The following is a 22,335-nucleotide window of genomic DNA, read 5'->3' on the forward strand; positions in this document are numbered from 1 at the left end:
GGATTACAAAGTAACCTCCGCATCCATGGAAACACAGGCAAACCGTGTAAGAAAGAATATCAATTTTCCAATGCAAGTCATAGGGGACTCATCCTACAAATCCATCCATAACAGTGAGAGGATTTGCTGAAATGGAACCAAATTAGGCTGGGAATTTTACTCAACGCCCTATCTGCCACAGTTCAATATCTCGGACATCCAGGCTAACAAAATTAGCATTGAAAAGGTTGGGTGCATTAAATGTGGAGGGGAGAGCTAAGAACCAAAGTAACCGGGAGATCTACCTCACGTCAGTTCCCATTCTCTCCTATTTCTGACGATGCACCTTGCTCCACAACTTCAGAGAGTTCTTGGAAAGCTGTGGATTTCCCAACGCTAGTCACATCCAATACAGTGAAATAAGAACAGCCGTCATTTACCAGCATTAGACAGGTGAGACAGCTCTGCCTATAGCTCCCCCTCCCAGAGAAGGCTCTACACCCATTCTGTGCAGTGCCCGCTGCACCCCAGGCTGCTGCCACGTGCAGCCCGTGCCCAAGGGCCCCCGTTTGGCAAGCGGGGAGCTGACGGGGCAGGACGTGGCGGGTGAAGCCGCTTGTTGCTCTTTCCCGTCGCAGCTCCCGCAACGGGGCTGTGGGGAGCAGAGCTGCAGGCGGGCGGCTGAGAGGCATGAGAGTTGCCCTGCTCCACGTCCTCAGGCTCCCTCAGCATTCCTGGGAAGTGCGAGATGGGCAAGGAGGCGGCTCGCGGCTCTCTGCTTCACTGCCTTGAAATGGCTTTTCTTGGCTTTCCAGAAAAGTTCCTCTCTTCTTGGCTGGCAACAAGGCAAAAATGACTCCAGGCCCCCAAGCAGGATTTGTTCAAAACATTACTCATTTCAGAGAAGAGGTAATGTTCTTCCAGACCTCAGTGGCATAAGGACTGGAGCCACCTGCCTGTTTTCAGTGCATGTTTCTCCTAACTTTAACAGTTAAATGAAAGAACATTTACCTTTTTAAGGACTTGTAAGATTTCAGTGTCCCAATTTTCTGCTGGTGCTGTGTCACCACTTCCCACACCATCAGGTTTTATACAACTAAAATAACCCAGAATATTTTTTTTTTTTTAACAGAAGAGGTTTAGAACATGCTGAACTTCCTCACAACGTGACAGAAAGCTGATTTAATAAGACCAAACACTCATCAACAGTGCCCAAACAGATGACTCGCTGGCTTTGAAACTCACCCATTTTTCTGTAAGACACTTTCCGTACACAACTCTCTCCTTGTGGAGACAGGATCACAAACAGTATCTGCAATTTTGTACCATTGCTAGCATGTCATCTCTGTTCCAGGCCCCTGATTTAGAGAAGTCAGGTTCTAACTAGCTCATGCTTTGCAATCCTTCTCCCCTAAAACACTGTTGGGCAGCCAAATTTCATGTGTTACAAGTGGACTGCTGCTCTCTACAGTGACAAATTACATTCATGTAGCAATGGCTCACCCACCTTTCTGTGGTGCCTTTACCCACCTCTTTGGGATTTTTGCATCTTCAAGGCAATTACAGGAAAACTACAAGCAACAGACAGGGCCTGGACTAAGGTTAAGCTCATTGAACTACAGTGTTTCTAATTAGCTGTCTGCTTCCTTCCACAAGCTTCCGAAGTCAGAGGCTTAGAAATAGCTTTAAAAACTTAGAAATGAAGCTTACGAACTGAGCATTTCCTTTCCTCCCTCCTTTGCTTTATTTTCACATTTTCATTTTCTTTTTCCTGGGAATGTTCTTTTAGCTGCTGTGATCTGCACTTACTCTTCTCTTGCAGAACAGATCAAATTCCAAGTTCAGGCACAACTGCAGAATTTCCAACAAACCACTACATATTGCTAGAAATACCTTAGAAAAAGCCCTTATTTCTCAAGTACCATACATTCTGTGCATAGTCCCTCCTTTCCCCCAATACTTACATGCTAAAAACTGTACATGCTGAGAGTCAAACATACTTTAATACTGAGTTGGGACTTCAGAGTAAAGGGATAAAAATTCAGAAAACCCAATTACAGCCCACTCATACCTATTGAGGGGACAGCTCTGCAAGCTCTGCTGAGTAACTACGGAGAGCAGGTATCCCAAATCATGAAGCTTTTTCAGTTGCTATCGTAAGCAATAGAAAAATGAGAGCTAATGTGTGCTGAGTGTGCTCCATCTGCTCTGATTTGAGCAGCAGCTCACATTCAAATCGCACCAGCATCTTGGAAGGTGCTTGTTGCTTTCCTGCATTCTCAGACAATAGAGAATATCGGCTGAACAGAGCCAATTTATTGGGGATAAATTGGAAGCAACAACAAGCAATTCTTAAAGGTCTAGAATATCCTGGGATGCCACCGGCTAACAGATCGCTACGTTCATTACTGGATACATGGGAAGGTACTGACCTATCCAGGTAGAAATGCAAACCCAGGAAGAAGAAACAACCAAAATCCCATCAAAATGATGCAGTCTAATACCAGCTCCAGACATGATGACTTTTTCTGGCTTGTATCTTGGGCTGAACACATTTGCTGAAACTCTTATGATTACCATGGGCTTATGACAAACTATTTCTACTTTTTACAGTGCTACAGTATTTGGCTGTTACTTAAGAGAGCTTAGAAACTCCAAATTCAAGAACAATTTTTAGTAACTGCCACTAGTATTAAAAGGGGTCCTTAATTAACCAGTTTGGTAAAAATGGTAAGATACATTTAATTTTCCTTATTACTAGCATCCAGGAAGCATTCCAACAGAGAAAAATTTTCTTAAGGAATCACTGTCATACCTACAACCTCTCAAAGTGGCAAAAACAATACCAGGAAAAGGCACTGAAGATCTCGTTCTGTGCAAAAAGCTCCTTCTCGATCACTGCTCCACACAGACCAACAGTGACCCGCAGAAAGAGCAGGCAGGAGAACTTGAAACACTTGGATAATGTTCTTTGCTGAAACAAGAAAAAAAATCCTTGATAGGAATGGAATCTATCAGTGACTGGACAAGATTGGAAAGTCTTGCTTTAGGGCAAAGCTTTTGCCCCTATTTTGAGTGTTGTAGGTGTACATCTGCAAGGAAGAACATCAGCGCTCTCCTGCATCCTGCAAATACCTCACAAATCTGCCCTGAAATACAACCAAAAGGTATGGAAAGTATAGGATGCAAGCCTGGTAAAAGGTCTAAAAACATTCTGAAAAAAAAGAGGCGAAGGATTGGAATATTAAGAACACCAGAAGGCAACTTAAATCCAAGAGAAGAAACCTCATGAAGTAGAGAGATGGAAAAGAATACTATTTGTTTTTAAGATTTCAAGTGTGCACTTGGAAACAGGTGCTTTGACAAAAAAAATCAAATGAATCCATCAGGCAGTAACTGCCGCCCTTCCTACACACTTGTGAAACCCAGGCCTTTGCTCTGCTGTGGCCAGCAGAAAGCAGCAGGGAGGCAGCAGCTCCTACCAAGCACAGGAAGATCAAACCCACTGGTTCCCAGCTGGGTACAGAGCACAGCTTGATTCAGGGAGATGAGGAATTATTCAGAAAGAACAACTACCTTCCAGCATGTGGGGTTCAAAATCTTGACAAGAACTTGCAGTAAATCAGCTCACTATGGCGAGCAGGGGCTTTTCAGGTTTGCATCATCTTATCAAAATGACTGCATGTTTCCTTACACATGTTGAATTTAAACAAAGCCCATCTCCATCAGATGGATAAGCATCTCACGGAAGTCAAATGCAGAGCTACTCCTTGCATTTAAATCACTACTCAAAAAGAGTAAAGAATGAGGTGAGAGATGTAAACCCAGCAGCTGCCAGCCCAACCTGCAGCGAAAGCAGCGGCAGGAATCACACGGGGCTTCGTTCCCAGGTACAAAATGCCCTGCCTGGGCAGGCAGCCTTCAATTTACACCACAGCTGTTATGGGAAAACATTTCTAAGTTAGGACAACATGATTTTGATCTAAATATACAGGTATATAATATCCATATTTAGATCCTACAACAGCAGAGATTTGAGGAGGATGAACTCGGGCATAGCTTATATCAGTACTAATGCAAAGATTAGTAATTACTCCCCCTAGGCCCTTAACAACTGATGAATATACCTAATTACGTCAGCACTTACTCATGCCTTGTATTTCTTAAACCCAGTTCTTAGTAGCATCCCACTGAGCAAACATCTCGTCCAAAGCTCCCCCTACACTGCTGAGATGGCTCTGTTGCAGGGTGCACGCTAGCCCTCCAGGCTTGCCTGGGGAGAGAGGAACGTGCATTAAGGGGCAAAAGTTAAGACAGAGTTTTAATTAAGTTTTGAGGGGAATAAAAAAAAAATAACATGGATTTGTACACAATTGCTTCCTCCTTGCTGCTCACTCTTCCTCAGGGAATACATTGGGTCAAAGTTCCTCCTGCTGTTTGCATTGCAGCCTGTACACGTCAGGCCCACTGCAGCCCTCGAGGGCCTTGTGTCTGGTGCCTCTTCCAGGACACCAACCATCAAGCACCCTCTGTGCTCCAGCCTAACTCACCGAGAGTCCAAGTGTGCTGCAGCAGCTGGAACACAAGAGGCTTGTATTAAACATGCATTTTCTTTAAAGCATTTTGTCTTCAACTGAATGATTTTTCATTTTTATGTGCATCTGCAGCAAGCACTGCAGGCCAGGAGCTCACTGCCTGGTCTGAGAGTGTTGCTGAACGCCTCGGGCTTGCGCTCTCCTCTGGGACCAGCTCTGTGTTTAGCCGCAGTAGCTGCTGTGTGTATCTGACTTTCTGCAGCACAAAACCTGCAGGAGAATTCAATTACCAAAGCTTTCCCTCTCAGCGTGTTCTGTAAACCCTCATGGGTGCCATCAGCTCCAGGAGGAGGACACAGCAGCACTGCACTTCATTGCTGGAGCTGCATTCCTCACGAGCCCGGCGGGGGCAGTGAGCAGCTCGGGGAGAGCACAGCCCCACGTTGTGCCCCAGCACCCAGCACAAGGGCACAGCCTCAGATCCCATCGGCCTCACCAGGAGTGCAGCCTTGCACTGCGCTCCAGCCAAAGGGATGAGGTGGCTGTGAAACTGTGGGTGGCAAGGGCCACAAAAAGGGGGCTTGCTCTACAAGAAAGCCATACGAAGTTTAAAAAAAAACAAAAAAACACCTGTAGGATCCCTAAGGACTGCGGCCTGCTCCCAGCAGGCAGACAGGATCCATGGAAACTGCTCTGCTGATCTCCTTCCTCAAACAGTTCAATGAGGGGACATTCGGTACTGAAAAGCTGATTATCTCCTCCTCCTTGCAGCAAACACTTTGCAATGCAGCAATCGCAACTGGGCTAAGAGTTCTCACCAAAGGGAGAAATTAGTTAATGGCTGGAAGGAAGGAGCAGGAGCGGAGACTTCCCTGAAAAACATTAGTGCAGCTCCACTGCCACGGGAGTGCTCAGCTTGGTTTTAGCGCCGAGTTCAGCTCTGGCCCGGCTTTCAGAGCTAAGGGGCATATGTGATTTCTATTGAGGTCAGAGAGACTTGGAAACCCTCAGCAGAATCAGCACGAGAAGCACTCAGTAATGATTCAGGACATACCTTCCCACGCATCCGTTTTCGACAAAATAACACTGCAGCAGTTTAACTTATTTATTTCATTGTTGTTGTTGTTCAGAGGATATAGCCTAGGATCGCTCTTTTTTCCTTTTGTAAAATATCTGACCATCCAAAAGAAAGGCAGCCTAGCTCTACTCTTGTTTTTTTGCTGGGGAAATGGAATGCAAAATAGTCAGTTCTGATACCAAACTGATTGTACATATCCTTTATAAATTAAATCCTTTTTATGAGTGGAACACAAGATACCTGGACAAATTTACATTCCTCTGAATGCATTTTCTTCCACTTAGCAGAAGTCCCTGGCAGGTAGAGAAGCAGACTATAAAAGCCTGTAAGCAGACGCTTCCTCTGCGGGCAACAGCCAGGGTTTTAAAGTATGATATTTCTGGGTGTCGTAACCAAGCATTTTAGAAGCAGATTTTAGAATTGAGCACATCAAGCTTGCTGCCACTGGCAGCCTGCAGGTATCATAGATTGCAGGTAAATTATTGCTTTAAATTGGGTGAGCACCGGGACACACTTGGCCTGATGTGGTCTAAGACCTAAGGCGCTATGACCTTAAAGCCTCTAAAAGCAGCGATTATGGATCAACTCGGGTGTTGTGCACTTGTGAGTGTAGGCACATGGACACATCTACTGTAAGAGCCTTGTGCTGGACTATGCTCAGACAAGAACAATATGATTGTCAAACTCCTCATCCTGCAAATATTTTTTTCAGTAGTACACAAATTCAATTTATCTAACGTCCAAATTTATATACACTGACTATGAGGAGGTATAGTACCTTTTTTGAGAAGCACAGGGTTTTACAGTGAATCAAACTCAAATATCTACAACTCCAAAGACGGAAGCTGAATTCTCCACCCATGCTAGTGCAGTTAGCTCATGTGGAAGAGCACGTATAGCACTAGGCACTCTTGCTCTGCCTCAAAATGAGAGGCTCAGAAAAAAACAACAACAATAACCAAGCTCATTGAGAAAGGGTACCAAAATAATAAGGCAATAATATTTCTCTGAATACAGAGAGAAGGAAAAAAAAACCCACCACGACAAACAAGAAAAATAACAGTTCACACAATTCAAAACACCTGTGCGAGTTCTTTCACAATACAAGCCTATAGAGTAAATGAATGAGCCTAGAAATTTAGCACCTGACAGTACTTTGTTTTAAAGTTAACATGAAAAGGTTTTTCAACAAAATGGAAATGCAGATTTGATTCAAAGACAACAAAAGGAAACATTCATATACGATCTAATCAGGGCGTAGCACTTACTGCTACAGGAGTAGCTGAGCTAAAAATTTAACAAGGTTCTTGAATATTGCAGTAGATGGTATCTCCAACACAGTTACAAGTCATGGCAGCACCAAATCTGGAAGTGACACTTGATGGCACATTTCCAAGCTCACAGCAATCCCTTCCGTCACTTCAGCTGAGCAAACTCCACGTATCCCCTACCTCTCTATATGTTTGATATATGCATACACACAGCAGAAGAGACGTTCTAACACAGAAGTGTGTCCCTCTCCTTCGTTTCCACTCATACTGCATGTTTACATATAGCAGACCTAGCCTTTTAAAGGGAAAGGTTATTTAATGTATTACAAAAATGAATCCATTCCAGAGTGTAACACAGCAGCCATTCAGCAAAGCACTGCAACACTTCATACCTCTCCCTATGACAGTCAGTGAAGAGTAACAGGCAAATTAAACCAACTTGGAAAAACGTACGTAGGTAAAATACAGTTCATTTGCCTGCTTTTTCTTTTTCTTTTTTTTCTTTTTTTTTTTTTATATATTCATCTCTATCCTATTCATTTTCTAAAATATCTCTACAAACACTGTTAACTTCCAATATTCCTGTTTTCTTGCAAAAAAAGTCCAGGGAGTATTTTAAGTGAACTAAACACAGGCTATACTGTCATAGAGCTACTTATATCTTTTAGAAAATTTTGAAAACCAATATATTTAGAAATAATTCTGTTCACCCTTCTCTTCTGTGCGTGTGTGTGAGAGAGCACATGTTTTTTTAAATCAACAACAATAAAAACATACACCTCGGTAAGCCTATCTTCTTATAAATGCAAATAATGTTATTTCTATAAAACACTCTCTTCTTCTGAAAATGCCTCTCCCTACTCCTCAACATACTTGAAACCACAAATAATGCTTACTTACAAAACCAAAGCTCTCCTAAACAACAGCCCAGCCCAGAACCACCAGCAGGTAAAACAAGCAAAATGACACCAGGCCCCTTCTCTAATCAACTGTTCTTGTGGGGCCCTGCAAATGTACGTGTGTGTGTATATTATTTATATATATATATATATATATTTTTATATATATATATATATATATATATATTTAAAGTTGATCAAGACACCCAGAGGATAATAGCCTCTCTCTCTGACTTTCTTCAGTCTGATCTTGTCACCAGTGTCACAGCAGCTCGGGCTTACTTAATTTCTGCCAAGCTGAACAGTCCTGTATCAGCAGAGAAGGCAACCCCAGCTGGCCTTGGACTTGCAGGGGATGGCAGACACAGGTCATGTCCCATCTGCAGGTCCTGGCGGTTTTGTTTGGAGGTCCTTGGAACACTGGATAACCAACCTGTGATGGTTCCCGTGCCAAGGTTGCTCCTTCATTCAACAGCATAAAGGAGAGATCCTCAGTAGCAGGGGAAGTTGCACTTCCTCCAGGTTTGGCTTGTTCTTATAGTCAGACATGACAATAATGCTGATGCCTTTTTCTGAGTGTCAGAAACTGATTTTTCCGTACGCATGAAGACAGTTCCCGAAACTCTCAATTGGGCAACACTCAAGTACTCCCATTCCCCATGGAGGGGTTCAGAGCAGAGCACTTGCCATCTCAGACAGGTGAGGGAAGCCCTCGCACAAGCAGCAGGATCGGCTGCAGCTTTCTGTTCAACTGCAGGGAAAGGACAAGTCAGGAGAGAGCTGGAAGCAAAATTAAACCTGGTGCTGCTCCTAAAGGGGTAAGTGACACACAGTGCTGCAGTCCACACTCACACTGTAGCTCCTCTGTGTCCCTGCACTGGACAAACCTTTCATTCTTCTAGTCCAAGTCAACAGCAAGGACTGCCTTGGTGGCAGCAGGACGAGCACCAGCAAGGGCTGCCTCAGTCACAGCCGTTGCTTGTCCTATGTTGGAGTCCCTTGGTGACACATTTCTACGGTATCTGTCATTCTGGGAGCACACTGGGTTCATCCCAGAGCTTTCACCACAATGTTTAAAACAGGTCCTCTGGCACCAGGGAGAGCGGTACTTGGTGTCAGAGGCAGCTCCAGCTACAGCTGCCATGAGATTTTTCCTTGGTGAGGTTTTCTCTGCACTGGTCATAATTGAAACTTCTCTGCCTAACTATTCTGGGGCTTGTTTTGTCAGAACATGATGAGATTTCCACAGACTGTTCTGGAAAAAAAATGAAGTTTTATCATTGTATTTCACAACATACATATTCTAGCAGAGAATAACTGATGATTTGTCAGAATACATCACTTTCCCAGGCAACGGAGAGATGTACATTCTTCAGGGGATTCATTAATGACAGGAGGAGCATGGCTTAAAAATATCCTCAAGGAATCCTGTACTGAAGGAGGAGTTTGTGAAGAGAGAGAATAGGAGAACAACCATTAGAAACGATTTCATTCACAGTGTTCTCGCAATAACAGAGATGGAAAAAGATGGAAGGCTTTGAAGAAGCTTAATTTCAATTAACATGTCAGAGGCATTCAGGTTGTGCCATCTCCTGGGCAAGAAGGAGGACCTGGCTGAATATCTTGGTCACCTCATCCTGTAGCTCTTCCTCTGGGAATTAAGGGTGTAAAGGGCCCATGCATGGCCATAACAGATATGGCTACTCAAAAAAACATCCTCCAGTCTCAAACACACCAGGCCAGAAAGCATCCAAAAAAGAAAATTCAACATTTAAGATAACATAATCACTAACATGATGCCATTGTACTCAGAACAAATATCCCACAAGAAGCAGCAAAAAGTGCAAGTGCACTAATCTGCAGGAGAGTCAGTTTTTAGGGAAATGTCCTAGCATGGAAAAAAACAAGAGAGGATGCACAGAGGAAATATATTCAGTATAAGCAGAATTGTCTCAAAATAGAAAGGCTTGTGAAGTTTTATATGAAGTGTTAGCAGCTCTTTCAAACATGCATTTCACCACTTCAGTGCAGAGCCAGATGATAGAAGAACTCATGGGGAAAAAATATTCCCTGTGTTGCGGCAATAAATCAAATCACTGCCAAGCTGCATTTTCCATAATGGTGAAACAGCACAACCAAATAGCTCCAGTTCTAACTTTTATACAATCTCTGTATGATTTGATTTAAAATGAAAAAAAAAACAACAGACTTCATCAGCCTCTTGCCCCCTTCTCCCAGCACTTTCTGGCTCTCCTATGCCCTTACGGATTTTTTTTTAAAAAAGCTCATAGTCCTGAGCATCAGCGCATCCCCTGCAGCCCATCATTACTCCTTCTGAAACCATCATTTCCTAAAACACACTGGTTCTTTTAGGCTCTTTTGAGAAAGCAGGTATTTATACGCACATTGATAGGATCCTTCTCTTGTGGAGGCTGAACAACCCAATCTCTCTCAGCCTCTCCTCACATGTCAGGTGCTCCAGGCCCTTCATCATCCTCATGGCCCTTTGCTAGGCTTGTTTCAGTACATCCATGTTTCTCCTGCCTGGGGAAGTGCAGCATCAGTGCTGAACACAGTGAAAGAATCAGCTCCTTCAACCTGCTAGCAACTCTCGGCCTAATCCAACCCAGATGGGCTTCCACAAAAAGCTTCTTATACATTATTCATACACACATATAATAGATATATTGGGGCAGATCCTTAAGGATCTTTCTCCAGAGGAAACAGACCCAAACAATCACGCGCACAAAGCAAGTGTGTTGGGAATTAAGCCAAATTAAGAAAAGAAGGAAGCTTAGAGGTGGGCAAGGTGATAAAAGATGCAGGAGAATGAAGGAGGCCTGGAAGCTACTTGGCCCATACTAATCTAAGCTGCTCCTCTGCACCTGGCGCAATAGAGACAATAGAGACAATCCAATCTGACCCACTCAGCTCTCCAAATCTCTTTTTATTTTTGAGGAACTGTTCTCTCATATCATCTGTTCCCAGAGGAAAAATCCTTGCTGATGCCCACTTACACAAGGAAAGATGGACACAAATAGCTTGCTCTTAAGTCATTCCATATGTTTTATTGGGGCAAGCGAGCTCACCCAGACACATCCTTCTCCTTCGTTTATGAAACGCAAACAATGAAAAACTCCCTCTAACCCAATCTTAACCACATATGGATGATGTAACATCTGGAGTGACTGGCAAGAAGCTGACTTCATTTGACATACAGAGGTGCAGGATCTGAAGGATGGAGGCAGAAGAGGCACGATACCCAATAGCTACATACCATCCTTACCCGGGGGGGAATCACCTCAAAGACAAGGATCTTGTCCAATATTAGGTTGTTAATACATGCTGAACTGCACCTGAGTATAAGCAAGTGTTGAACACATGGACAGACAGACCAGACAGTGCAAAATAAGGCACTGAAGCTGAAAACAGGTCACTCTTGGCATAAAAACGAGCAACAAAGCACTGTGGAAAAATACAAACTGGGATCTGACGAAAGTTCACAAGCAAATCTTGACACACCTGCGATCCCCACAGAACTCGACGTTCAGCCAGCTAAGTGAGATTTTAAAATTAACTACTGGATTCTAAATGACCATGAGGGGCTGTCACACTTGTTCTATTTGCAAACTAATCTGCATTTGTCTAAGTTGCTGATTTTAGAAACCAGGCTGTATTACCTATTTAAATACATACTCAAAAGGAAAACATCTAATAGCTCAATATCTTGCAAGCAGAACATGCTTTAGTGAAATAAGGTAGCAAATCATAGCACCAACAAGACCTTAGGTTAAGCTTTTCCCCTTGCTGTTGTCTGTTATTCCAGTGAGGCGTCCCTTCAGGATCCAGGGCCACATTCCACCCTCAGGTGCCCTTGAGCTCAGTAAAGGCTGTTTGTGCTTTCTAGAAGAAGATTTTTTTTTTTTTTTTAAGATCTGGGATTTTTCCATAATCCATAAGCCAGGATCGTCATATTCATGAGAAGTCTTTTGTCCTTCCATTTCCACTTTGCAGTGATTCAAGAGCTCCTCAAAGCAAGATTAAAGCCATACTTACACAGTTTAGTCCCTCACATGAGCAAACAAGATATCTAAATAATCCCATAAACTATCCTCATCGAGTTCTTACATGCAATTTAAACTTAAAAAAATCAATAAAACATTAGCTATTCCTCATTATGTTTTTATTTTGTTTCCTTTTTTTTTTTTTTTTTTTTTTTCATTTTAAGCCTTTTTTGCAATCAAAAAGGTATCTCAGTGGAAGGAGTAGACAATAATTTATAAAAATATTCATGATTTTACTGAAAGTTTTGTTATGACTGTCATACTATCAAATCAACAACACTATACAAGGAATCGAGATCTGAATCAGATAGAAAGCATTTGAAATGTGAGCAAAACATTACTAAAAACATTGCTAAAATAGCTCAAATTGCAACAGCACTAGGAGCTTGGAAATTTTAGTAGTGAATAAGAAGCAAAAAATTCCAAAACAGAACATAGTTTAACCTTCCAATCTGTCAGACAGCCCTATAAACGCAAGAAAAATGTTAGATGATGATAGCAGTCACGGGAATCTACTAAGAACTACCGGGAAAAGGAACAGGTTCAAAACTGTCAAGAAATGCAAAATGTTTCAGTTGCTTGCAAGGCAAATCTAAGTGAGAATTCAGAAGATTTAGCAGATGGAAGATGGATAGTATTTCTTATTAACAGAAATCATCAGAGGTGTTCCCAGGGAAAACAGATTTTAGTGTATACTTCAAGCTAGAAAAACCTAACATGAACAAACAGCAAGTAGATAACTTTCAGGAATTAGTTGTTCAGGATCTTTACCTATGTCCTGACATTGTTCATCCTTTTTGGATTAGACATTAGAAAATGCAGAGTATGTAGGTTTGAAGAGAAACACAATGTCACCAGTGACTGAGTGGCCCCACAAACCAGGCTGCCTCGGTTCACAAACACATTTTCATGCACGCACCTCTGCAAGACAGAGCAGAGCATTTAAACACCTCATGCAGATACAGAGCCCCGCAACTCCAAGGCTTCCAAAATCACCCTCTGCTTTGTGAATGAGACTCCTCCAGGCAGACCACGTCAGGCTTCACCTCACACACCCTTTCATGTCACCCACCATAAGTAGCATTCAGCAACTCACAGACTGTCTGTAATGCTGGAAACTCAACCATATTTTTCCTATCCAGTCCAACACCACAATTAATTGTACTTACAAATCAAGTAAAGGGTCTACAGCCTCGAAGGCTCTTCCGTACACTGTAAAGACAGTGCGTTTCACCAGGCTTTTCACTACCACAGAATCCTAATGGCAAACGTACTGTAAAAAGAAAAATCTATTCAATCTCACCATCAGCCTTCATCCCTTCCTGCTGAATCCATCAAAACGGTGATCAGGCCTAGACTACCAAGTTTCAACCTTTGGCTTGAAAATTTCATCAGAGACCAATGGAAACCATGCACCCAAATACCACTGAAGTCCTCCAACCCCTTTGAACATGGGCTGAACATGGGTCATACAGATCCCCATACAGACTTTCTGGCAGCTGTATGAAGCCTTCTGCTGAATCTCAGCGGGATGCTGTAGAAAGATGCTCTACAAAATTTGGCATGGTAAAACTCACTCCATTAACTGGTTCTCAGATAACAGAAAAATGACTTTACGGGTATGGAGAGTGAATTTCAGAAAAGTGTGCAAGAGAACTCCTATCTGATGGGGGCTGCAGTAACCTGCTCCTCAAACATCACTCCCCTTCCCAGGATCATCAATCCAGCACCCCTCCTGTGAGAGAAAAGAAATCAGGGCTGATCAGCTGCCAGCTTAGACATATGCACTGTGCAAACACAGGACTGCTATTTTATGCTGTAACTTCTACATGAATCTATACTTACTGCAAGCACTACTGTAGAACAGTTTAAGTAGAATGCAAAGCATAAATCTTTAAAATTGCACTCAAAGAGTTTTGTAGTATCATCACTGAAGATACAGAATGAAGAATGTTTCCATGTGAACATTTTGTTTCTTTTTGCACTCTCCATCTCTTACAACTGAGAAAACGCAGGGTGCAAGAAAAGACAATTTTTTCTTCTCCTTTAGAGATCAGAAAGGTACCGCACAGAAATCTAAGCAGTATTTAAACACAAGCTCTCCTGCCAAGGTTTGTGGTTCTGTAACGTTGCTTTAGTATTTAAGAATCACCCAGGAAATCCTCCTGTCTTATTTGCCATGAGAAAAATCTTCATTGGCATCAGAAGAAATGATTAACTGGCAAGAGGACTAATGTCGCTGAACTGAAGACAGGGAGTGAAACACTGTCCTCAAAACACTGACTATTTATGTGGGACTGTCAAAAACAGGGAAAATAAACAGCTTTTTCATACTAATCCCACCACCTCTTTTCGCAAGGTTTCTCGGCAACATCTCTCATGATAGATTATACACAGTAACAGGAGAAAAAATTACAGATAAGTGTGTGCTTTAAATGGATGTCACAACAAACTTATCTAGTGGAATGAATGCTCAGTGCTACTGCTCTGCATCACGGCGTCTCCTTTCTGGCTCCTAGCAGTCACACGATGTCTGCCAGCTGTGGTGGTACCTTTTCATTATCAAATTTTCAGGTAGTTTATAACACAACCAAATGACATGAGTGGAGCTTTCTAACCTGATGCATGCTGTAAAGTCAGTAACAATTTGGACGCAATCCACACCAATCAACACATACTGCTAGCATTAAAATGATATGATACATTTTGAACTGCCAGGCACAATTTGCCAGGTCCCTGCTCACGCCCAGAAGTGCTAGGACTTAAGAAAACTACTAAAGTCCATGCAGGATTCTATATGCAGACTCTTTTGCACTGTCTTTTTTTAATTGCAAGCTTGTAAGATCAGTAACTAAAAATTTGCTAAAAGCACCAAAACACTTTCAATATTTAGATACTTTTGTGGACTGGGACATGAATTACACTGAAGGTTTATCTAACTCTTTGCAGTATAGAGCTTGAACTCACCTAGCACCTTTGCTATGAGCACATCACAAACCAGCTGACAAACCAGCAAACAATAGGTGCTGATTCTTTGTTGTACTCAGAGCCCCTTCCAGCACTAGCTGTAGGAGGCTGTGGAAGCAGGGCTACAAAAATACTGAGGGAAACCAGAGAAAGGTTGGATGTGGGTCAAACTGCTAATAAAAATCAAAAATCAAAAAAATAAAAAGGCACATGCAAGACACAGAAAAGGAGACAACGTTGGCAAAAGAGTGAATAGGAAAAGGTGTGAAATGGCAAGACACAAGGCATATAAAGATATAAACAAATATCATCCTAAGTAACTTGAGGAGGAAGAAAATGACCTGAATGGGAAACACTGGCATTATTAAGCAGAAAGGCATGTGGAGAGTCCTGTGGGCTGTCACCAGCCCCAGTTGGGCCAAGACGCTGTGCAGCTCCCCACGTCATTCAGGTGATAATGACAGCTACGGAACCGCAGCTTCTCACCCAAGCTGGCACCCCAGCCCTGCCGTCCGTGGCTCGCTGCCAGCCCTATGCCAGGCCTCTCCTTGCTCTCTGGCCCTCTCTTGTTTTGGTAAATGCATCTCTGTCCTTTACTCTTCTTTCCCCCCACTGTTTTCCCTCCTAACTAGGCTGCAGCACAAAAAAATTGTGTCTCTCCTCCAGCCGCTGCAAAACAAAGTTCAACTTCTAGGCAGGACCTATGCAAAAGCACCTCTCTCCCCCAGCCTCAACAGCTGACTCAAGCACCCAAGATAAAGCTGCTTGCATGTTGACAAATGTTCATCTTACACCTTGTGAGAAGTGAGGAAAGTCATTTCACATGCTCAGGTGTTGCCCTGAAATGAGTACTCTGGACACATACACATAAAGGGTCTGGTCTGAGGGCTCCACACATACAGAAAGGGCTGACACTCCTATTTACAGTGGATGCCATTTCCAGTCTTGCTTGAGCTGGGAAGGTATTGCTTTCAGAAGGCTACAAGAGTTTTTCAATGAAATAATTGTTTCAATGGAAAAATAAAACTAAACAGAAAATGTAATTTCTTACAAGAAAGTCTTATTAATGCTGGTATCTGAAAAAACAAGGATCGCTGGAAAGTTCTGGACCACCACACCAAACATTAAGATTTTTTTTTCCACTATAAATAGACTGTATCAATTAGATCACAATGATGAAAGTAAAACAATATGATTTTCTTACTCAGTGGACCTCTCTAAAACATCTATGCTACTGGGTTTTTATATTCTGTTCTCTCATTGTCAGTAACACAAGATGTAGGGCTCCCTTGAAGGCAAACAAGTTTTCACTCCAAAAAGGTTTTGGAGTGAAAGGTTTGGAGACCATTTTTAGTACTACTTGAAGTATTAAGGGGGGGGGGGGGGGGGGAAAGAGCCCATTAAAACCTCCAAATCATGCAGGGCAGAAACAAAGGTGGCAAAAACTGGCAAGCTGCCTTTGAGTCAAACAGCATGAGCATCAGCAGCACCGACCAAGTTCTAACTCAACACTTTACCCTAATGCACAGCAAAAGGACAGAAACCACCCTGGGAGCTCCTTGAAATGGTAAATAGGCCCCCAAACCACCTATCCCTGATGCTTTCTGCCACCTTCTCTCTTTGTGCAAGATTTAAATCAAAATTTCTCATTCATTAGAAAGACGGTTCCCCCTTCAGTGGTGTATCCTAATTTCCATGGCATGAAAAGCTGCACGCCACCTCCTTCTCTCCATGTCTGCTACAGGGACACATGTGTACGTGAGAGCTGCACGTTTCCATCTCTCTGTAGCTTTGTTCTTCAACGTGGCAACTGCCTTTTTTTTTTTTTTTTTGCCGATAGTCACCGGTAGATTTTTTTCAGCATCAACATCATAATTTTCCTCCCCCAAAAAGCTTCATACTAGCTAGTGCATCACCCACCTCGCATTAATCATCACAGCTGGCAATATATCCTAATACCCATGCACACACTCAACCCATTTTATATATACATACACATTCTAAAAGCTTTTTTTACTGTTGTTAAACTTATTGTAACAATGAACAGATAACTGGATAATAAAAAGTCATCTTTGCTCCTGGTTTTAACAGAAGAATTTACTTTCACTTTTTCCATACTTCTCCTAGAGTGCTCTTTAATCAGTTAACCTGTATGCTAACAGAAGCAGTTAGGGACAAATTTAGTACAAATATCAGCGCTATCTTTAAATGACGTAATTTTATAGTAAGTTTCCAAGAGGAAGCATGCTTACTCTGTTTAAGCGCCATAAACTCATCCTTTACCTTCTCCTCCAATGCTAGTTAAAAACTGGAATGCACATACAGAACTTCAAGATGTGTATAATTTCATTAGTGAGAAACCTCATGATGGGTATTGGTGGTCACTGTGCCATTCAGCTGATCTCCAACTGTCACACTGCTAGGCCAGCCTGAAGCCCTTCTGAATGTGGAGGCAGTCAACAACACACATCAATTTCAGTCCAGTGAAAATCTAGAAAGATTAACCCCTGATCACAACTGCCTTGCCAGCTCTTCTCTCCGACTTCATTTCTAAAGCCCATTATGCATCGATAAGCTCATCTGCCCAAATCAGCTTTGAAGTAGATATGAGACCATGGAGCGGTTTAGTCACTGAAAACCATTCTCAGCCAGGTTTGTTAGGAGTCCTCCAGCCACAGAAAGCAGTACTTCGTGGGGAAAGGAATCACAAGATGAGACAGCTCCAGGGAGGGGTAAAGAAAAATCTCTGGCTATAAATTCTAGAAAGCTGATTGCAGAGCACTAGAGAGGGCCTTTGAGGGCAGACATACTAGAGTGGAGTAAACACACTAGGCAGTTCATTTACCACAATGTATGTGATGATAAGGAAAAATCCAGAGGAACAGATCTGCTCTAACAAGCCCAGCACATGAGCCAGGCTCCTGATGTTCCATAAACTCTAATGTAGGCTTATATATATGGGGGTGAGTAGCACTTCATTTTGCTCCTTCCATATGAGCTGCACATACCTTTGACTCCTATGACATCTACGGGAAACTCTGCTTGGGAGAGGTCCTGAAACAGCTGCTTCAGCTGTGCTCATTCCTGATCAGCTGCCTGCAAGCTCTAGGTAGAAACAGACCTTCTGGGTGAAAGTGCCAGTCCACTGGCTGCCCGCAGCTTTCTGCTGTGTGGGACATGCACCAGGGTCTCATTATTTTCAACAATGAAAACTGGAGTAAAAAAAAAAACAATGTAGTTTTCTTAGTTTGTACTTCCTGCTATGAATAAGAACTCCTTTTTTTTCCTAGAAAAGCATAGAGGTAGAGACTGTTGACTTTCTTACACTAGACCACTACCACAGAAAACTGCATCATAAATTTTTTAAGGGCAAATATCTACTTTAAGAAAATGTTAACTGTACTAGAGTGACTCACAGCGATACAATTTATGTTGTGCTAGAAACATTGCAAGCAGCACAAGTACTTGATCACGTCTCCCTTTCCCTCAGAGAAAGGAACAGCAAATACAGTATAAGAGCTCATACTTCCCCAAATGCATTCGCTGAACAATGCTTGGGCAAAGCCTTCCAAGTCCTAAAATCCAGAACGATACATTGAGTCCTTTCCTATAATCCTTGCACATTCATAGTACATTTTCTCTGAAAATAACTGCATGGAAGCCAGTATTCTACCCTTGATTAATATTTTAGTATATTAACTCTATTACATTGTCCCTCTTTGGCTCCAAAGTAATGCTGATATGATCCAGCCTGCTACCTGCTTGGCCACAGTATTGCCACTGCAGGCTTTCTCAGCTCATGAGTCAGAGTCCAAAATAATAATCAGGTACAATGTTTTAAGCAAGTTGTTTGGGAAAATAAGGCTAACAAGCATTTGGAGAATTTTACCTGCCTTGTGTCTGAGACTTTGGGGTTCAGAATCTCTAGCTTTTCTATGAAAAATCTGGATTGTGTATAGGTTTGGTTTTGTTTTTAATGAAAGCCAACATTCTCACAAGATTCTCACGTATTCCCACGATTCCAGAAGTTGAGTCTATCAAAAAAATTGCCAAGTGCTGAGAGACTGCAGAATTACAAAAGCTGTCAACACCATTAGCATGAACTAGTTATAGGTGCATTAAGGAATCTAGAAATGACTTCTCCACCCGAATCCCCAAAGCCAACAGTTAAAAGACCTACTTCCAATGTTTGCTGCTACGACGACTCGTACAGTGGCATGGATGTTTGTACAGCAGGCAGGTCCCTGGGCTGCTGCCATCATAAAACCTGCTTTTCCAAAATAATGCTCTTGGAAGAAACTGGTGGAGCCTGATTGAAATGAGGTGGCATTAAGCATATCAGAAGCACCTGAGAATCCTACTAAATCATTATCTGAGAGCTAGAGACTTTAGAATTTGGCTTTTTTAGACGAATCGAATCTTCTATAGCAACCACCATCTAGCAAGTTAGCCTCATTAGCCACACTACTATGCATTTTAAATCATCTTCTTACAGCACATCTGCACTCTGATGAAAGACACGATGCCATTACAGGCATGATAACAGTTCCCAAGAATTTACAGTTTGCCTTATAAAGCCCTGGTTTACAGAAACACCCAGCTGGATCCTAACACACAGCTCTAAAGGAAGCAACAAATTGGTACGCATTTGGCATAGCAAATTCTAAGCAGCAATGAGAAAACACACACACAAAACAGCATACGCACACTGAAAAGGAGAAAAACTACAGAAATCAGCTAGTTTTTAGTGCAATCCAAAGAAGGATAGTTTTAAAGGATTCAAATACTCTAGGCTTCCTCTCAGCATAGCGTACTGCATTATTTAATTTCAAATTCTGCCCAGATCTGATTCCTCTGAAATAAGCTGATGCTAAAATAAGTTGCTCGTATGCGAGGCAACACGCAGCCAGGTTACGCTGTGCAGTCCTAGGCTGGTAAGACCTCCTCGCCAGGCAGTTATAAAGCCTCATCTCAAGAGATACATGATCTTATCTGCTCTCCTGGGGGTACCCCCTCATACGACATACACGCCTGCATTGACGCATACCCTATTTTATGTTATAAGCTGTGTATTTGATGAGCTGGCCACAAAACCTTATGTAACACGCTCCTGCTTAATATGGAGCAGCATGCTCATCGCCGCGGCGATCCGGGCAGTTGGCTTTGCCCCGAGTGATTTTCCTCCGTGAGGTCTTCCACGGAGCCGCTGCTAGAAAAGAATTGACATTGGTGGGAAAATAAAAAATTAAAAAAAAAATCAGGAAACATCATTAACGCTGCTTGTTTCAGGCTTGGTGCCACAGCCACGACGCCACCAGAGCTCCATTCTGTTCGGGTGGCCACAGGTTTCCTCGCAGGACGGCGGTGGGGCAGGACGAGCCCCTCGCAGCGAACGGCAGCTCCGGGCTCCCTGCCGGATGGCAGCGCTGCCCCTGGCCGTGCGGGACCCGGCAGCGCTGCCTCCCCGGGGAACGGGAAGAGCCGGCGCATCCATCCGCCTGCCCGGGAAGCGGCGCGGGACCCGGGCTGCTGCTCGGCCGAGGAAACCGTTACATAAGCAGCAACGGGCGGCGCGCTCCCCACGCGCGGCCGGGCGCCCCAAACGCGTTTGTGGGGCGCGAGCGTCGCCGAAGCCCCCCGGCGGCCAGCGGGTTTATGTAAGGGCACGTTATGGCGGGGGGCTCAGCCTGGAGACAGCACCGCGTGCGTGTCCGTGTGCCGCCACTCACCGCCTCCGAGTCCTCAAAGCCGTGCAGGTACAAATTGTCGTACATGGAGCTCCGCGGGGCGGCGGGCGCCTCTCTCGCTGCGGACGGCGCCGCGGCGGGGGCTGGCGGGCGGACGAGGCCTGTGCGGCGGGGCCGAGCGTGCCCTGTGAGCGCTGCGGACGGCCGAGCCGAGCCGAGCCGAGCCGCGCGGCGCCGCCTCCCCGCGCCCACCGCCGCCGCCGCAGGTGCCCCCGGCGGCGCCGCGCACCCCCTTCGCCGCCCGCCCGCCCTCCCGCCGCAGCCCGCGCCGCGCCCCCATTGGCCGCGCCGCTGCCGCCGCCGCCCCCCGCCGGCCGCCTCACGGAGTCGCCTCAGGGGCTCGGGCTGAGGCGGCCGCGGAAACCGCCGAGCAAGCCGCGTTCCCGGCCCCAAACGGGGGCCTCTCACGGGGCTCCTTCCGCTCGCCCTTCCCCACCGCATTTATTATTATGTGCTTTCTAAGCAAGCAACGCGGTGTTTTTCTCTGGAGTCGCCTCCAGTGAGCAGGTTTGCCGGAACACTGTGGGGCAGGGGCTCCATCACGGGTCTCCCCCGCACCTGGCCCGGCTCTCCTCGTGCTACCACTTTGCCACTTCACCCTAAGAATTTAATTATTTTTTTAAGTTTTGGGCTTATCTATAACAGCCACATGGTGAGGAGGTAGCAAAGCCTGCCCTGCATCTGGCAGGTCCCCCAATTCCCATCTCCTACCTCAGCAGACCAGTCTTCCTTCCCAGATCGTGTAGGGATAAACTAAGGAAGAGCATTACACGGTCAAAAAAAATCCAAAACAAAACCAGGGAAGTAATGTACTTATACACTCATTAAAATGATCACTTTAAATCCCATCTGTAGTACAATCTGACCAAACATGTCTGTGTTTATAAACACGTCCTGTCTTTCTTCCCCATTCACTTCATCTGCTGTTCCTTCCACGTAGTTATTAAGCTCTGAAAAGTTGTCACTAATCACTCTGGTAGCTATCCAGTAGACTTTCAAAGCAGATCAGAGGGATTATTCTCCCTACACTTGCAGTCTCTTACAATTTGCTTCAGATTTCCCTCAAATTATGACAAATCTTATTCCCAACTTATCCTTCCCCTATGCTCCAGTGAGACGGAGGAGAGAACATCTATGAGAACTTCCAGAGAGTGGTTTGGGGGCACTTCCTAAGGGTTTGGGCTAAGCTGTTCGGGTGAAGGAGGATTTTAAAAGCCTATTTGCAAAATGCTCATTGAGCGCCCTATACGGGCATTAATGGTACAATTTTAAAGTCTGTGCTATTTATCAATAAAATAAAGGGTTCTCACACAACCTGGGAGGCAGGCGAGACACAAAGTGCCCTGTCCGCTACCGCACGGGCTTCAGGCAGCCCAAACGCTCTGTAAAGCTGCATGCTGGAGCTGTTTGAGTTGGAAAACTGTTACAAGAGCCAGATTCCCCCTGCCTTTCCGTCTGGAAGTCTGACCCTGCTCCACTAAGTCTACCTGATGTGCTGGTGTGTTAGATTCTCCTCCAGCCCAGTGAAGTTTCTGAATTCTACACATAAATGAATTAATGTGCTATCCATATACAAATAACTCCTATATTCATGTTTTGTTTCGTTTTTTTTTCCGGGCATGAGACTAAAATGCAAGAACAATACCTGAAATGCACAGAAGCTCTACATCAAAGGTTTGATTTTGAATAGTATGAGGTAATTTATCAAAGAGACAATTCTGGCCTTGAGGGTAGTTAAATACAAAGCAAGTACCAGAGCCCTGCAGCCCCAGAAAAGCTGCCTCACCGCCTGACA

The 22,335-nt window shown here is 43.9% G+C and overlaps 1 protein-coding gene across 3 annotated transcripts in view; it reads right to left on the bottom strand.

Moving 5' to 3' along the window:
- The window catches only part of CACNB4 (calcium voltage-gated channel auxiliary subunit beta 4), a 55,958-nt gene extending 35,233 nt beyond the window's left edge, over positions 1-20,725 (bottom strand). For all 3 annotated transcript variants that reach the window (XM_026038148.1, XM_026038149.1, XM_026038150.1), the window contains exon 1: positions 20,523-20,725. In XM_026038148.1, coding sequence (XP_025893933.1) covers positions 20,523-20,567 — 45 coding nt within the window. In that variant the 5' untranslated portion in view covers positions 20,568-20,725. The remainder of the gene's footprint in view (positions 1-20,522) is intronic.
- Positions 20,726-22,335: the final 1,610 nt, after the last annotated feature.

The sequence above is a fragment of the Nothoprocta perdicaria genome, unplaced genomic scaffold (genome assembly GCF_003342845.1).
Source record: "Nothoprocta perdicaria isolate Ctin4 unplaced genomic scaffold, notPer1 scaffold_203, whole genome shotgun sequence".
In the NCBI taxonomy this organism is placed as follows: domain Eukaryota; kingdom Metazoa; phylum Chordata; class Aves; order Tinamiformes; family Tinamidae; genus Nothoprocta; species Nothoprocta perdicaria.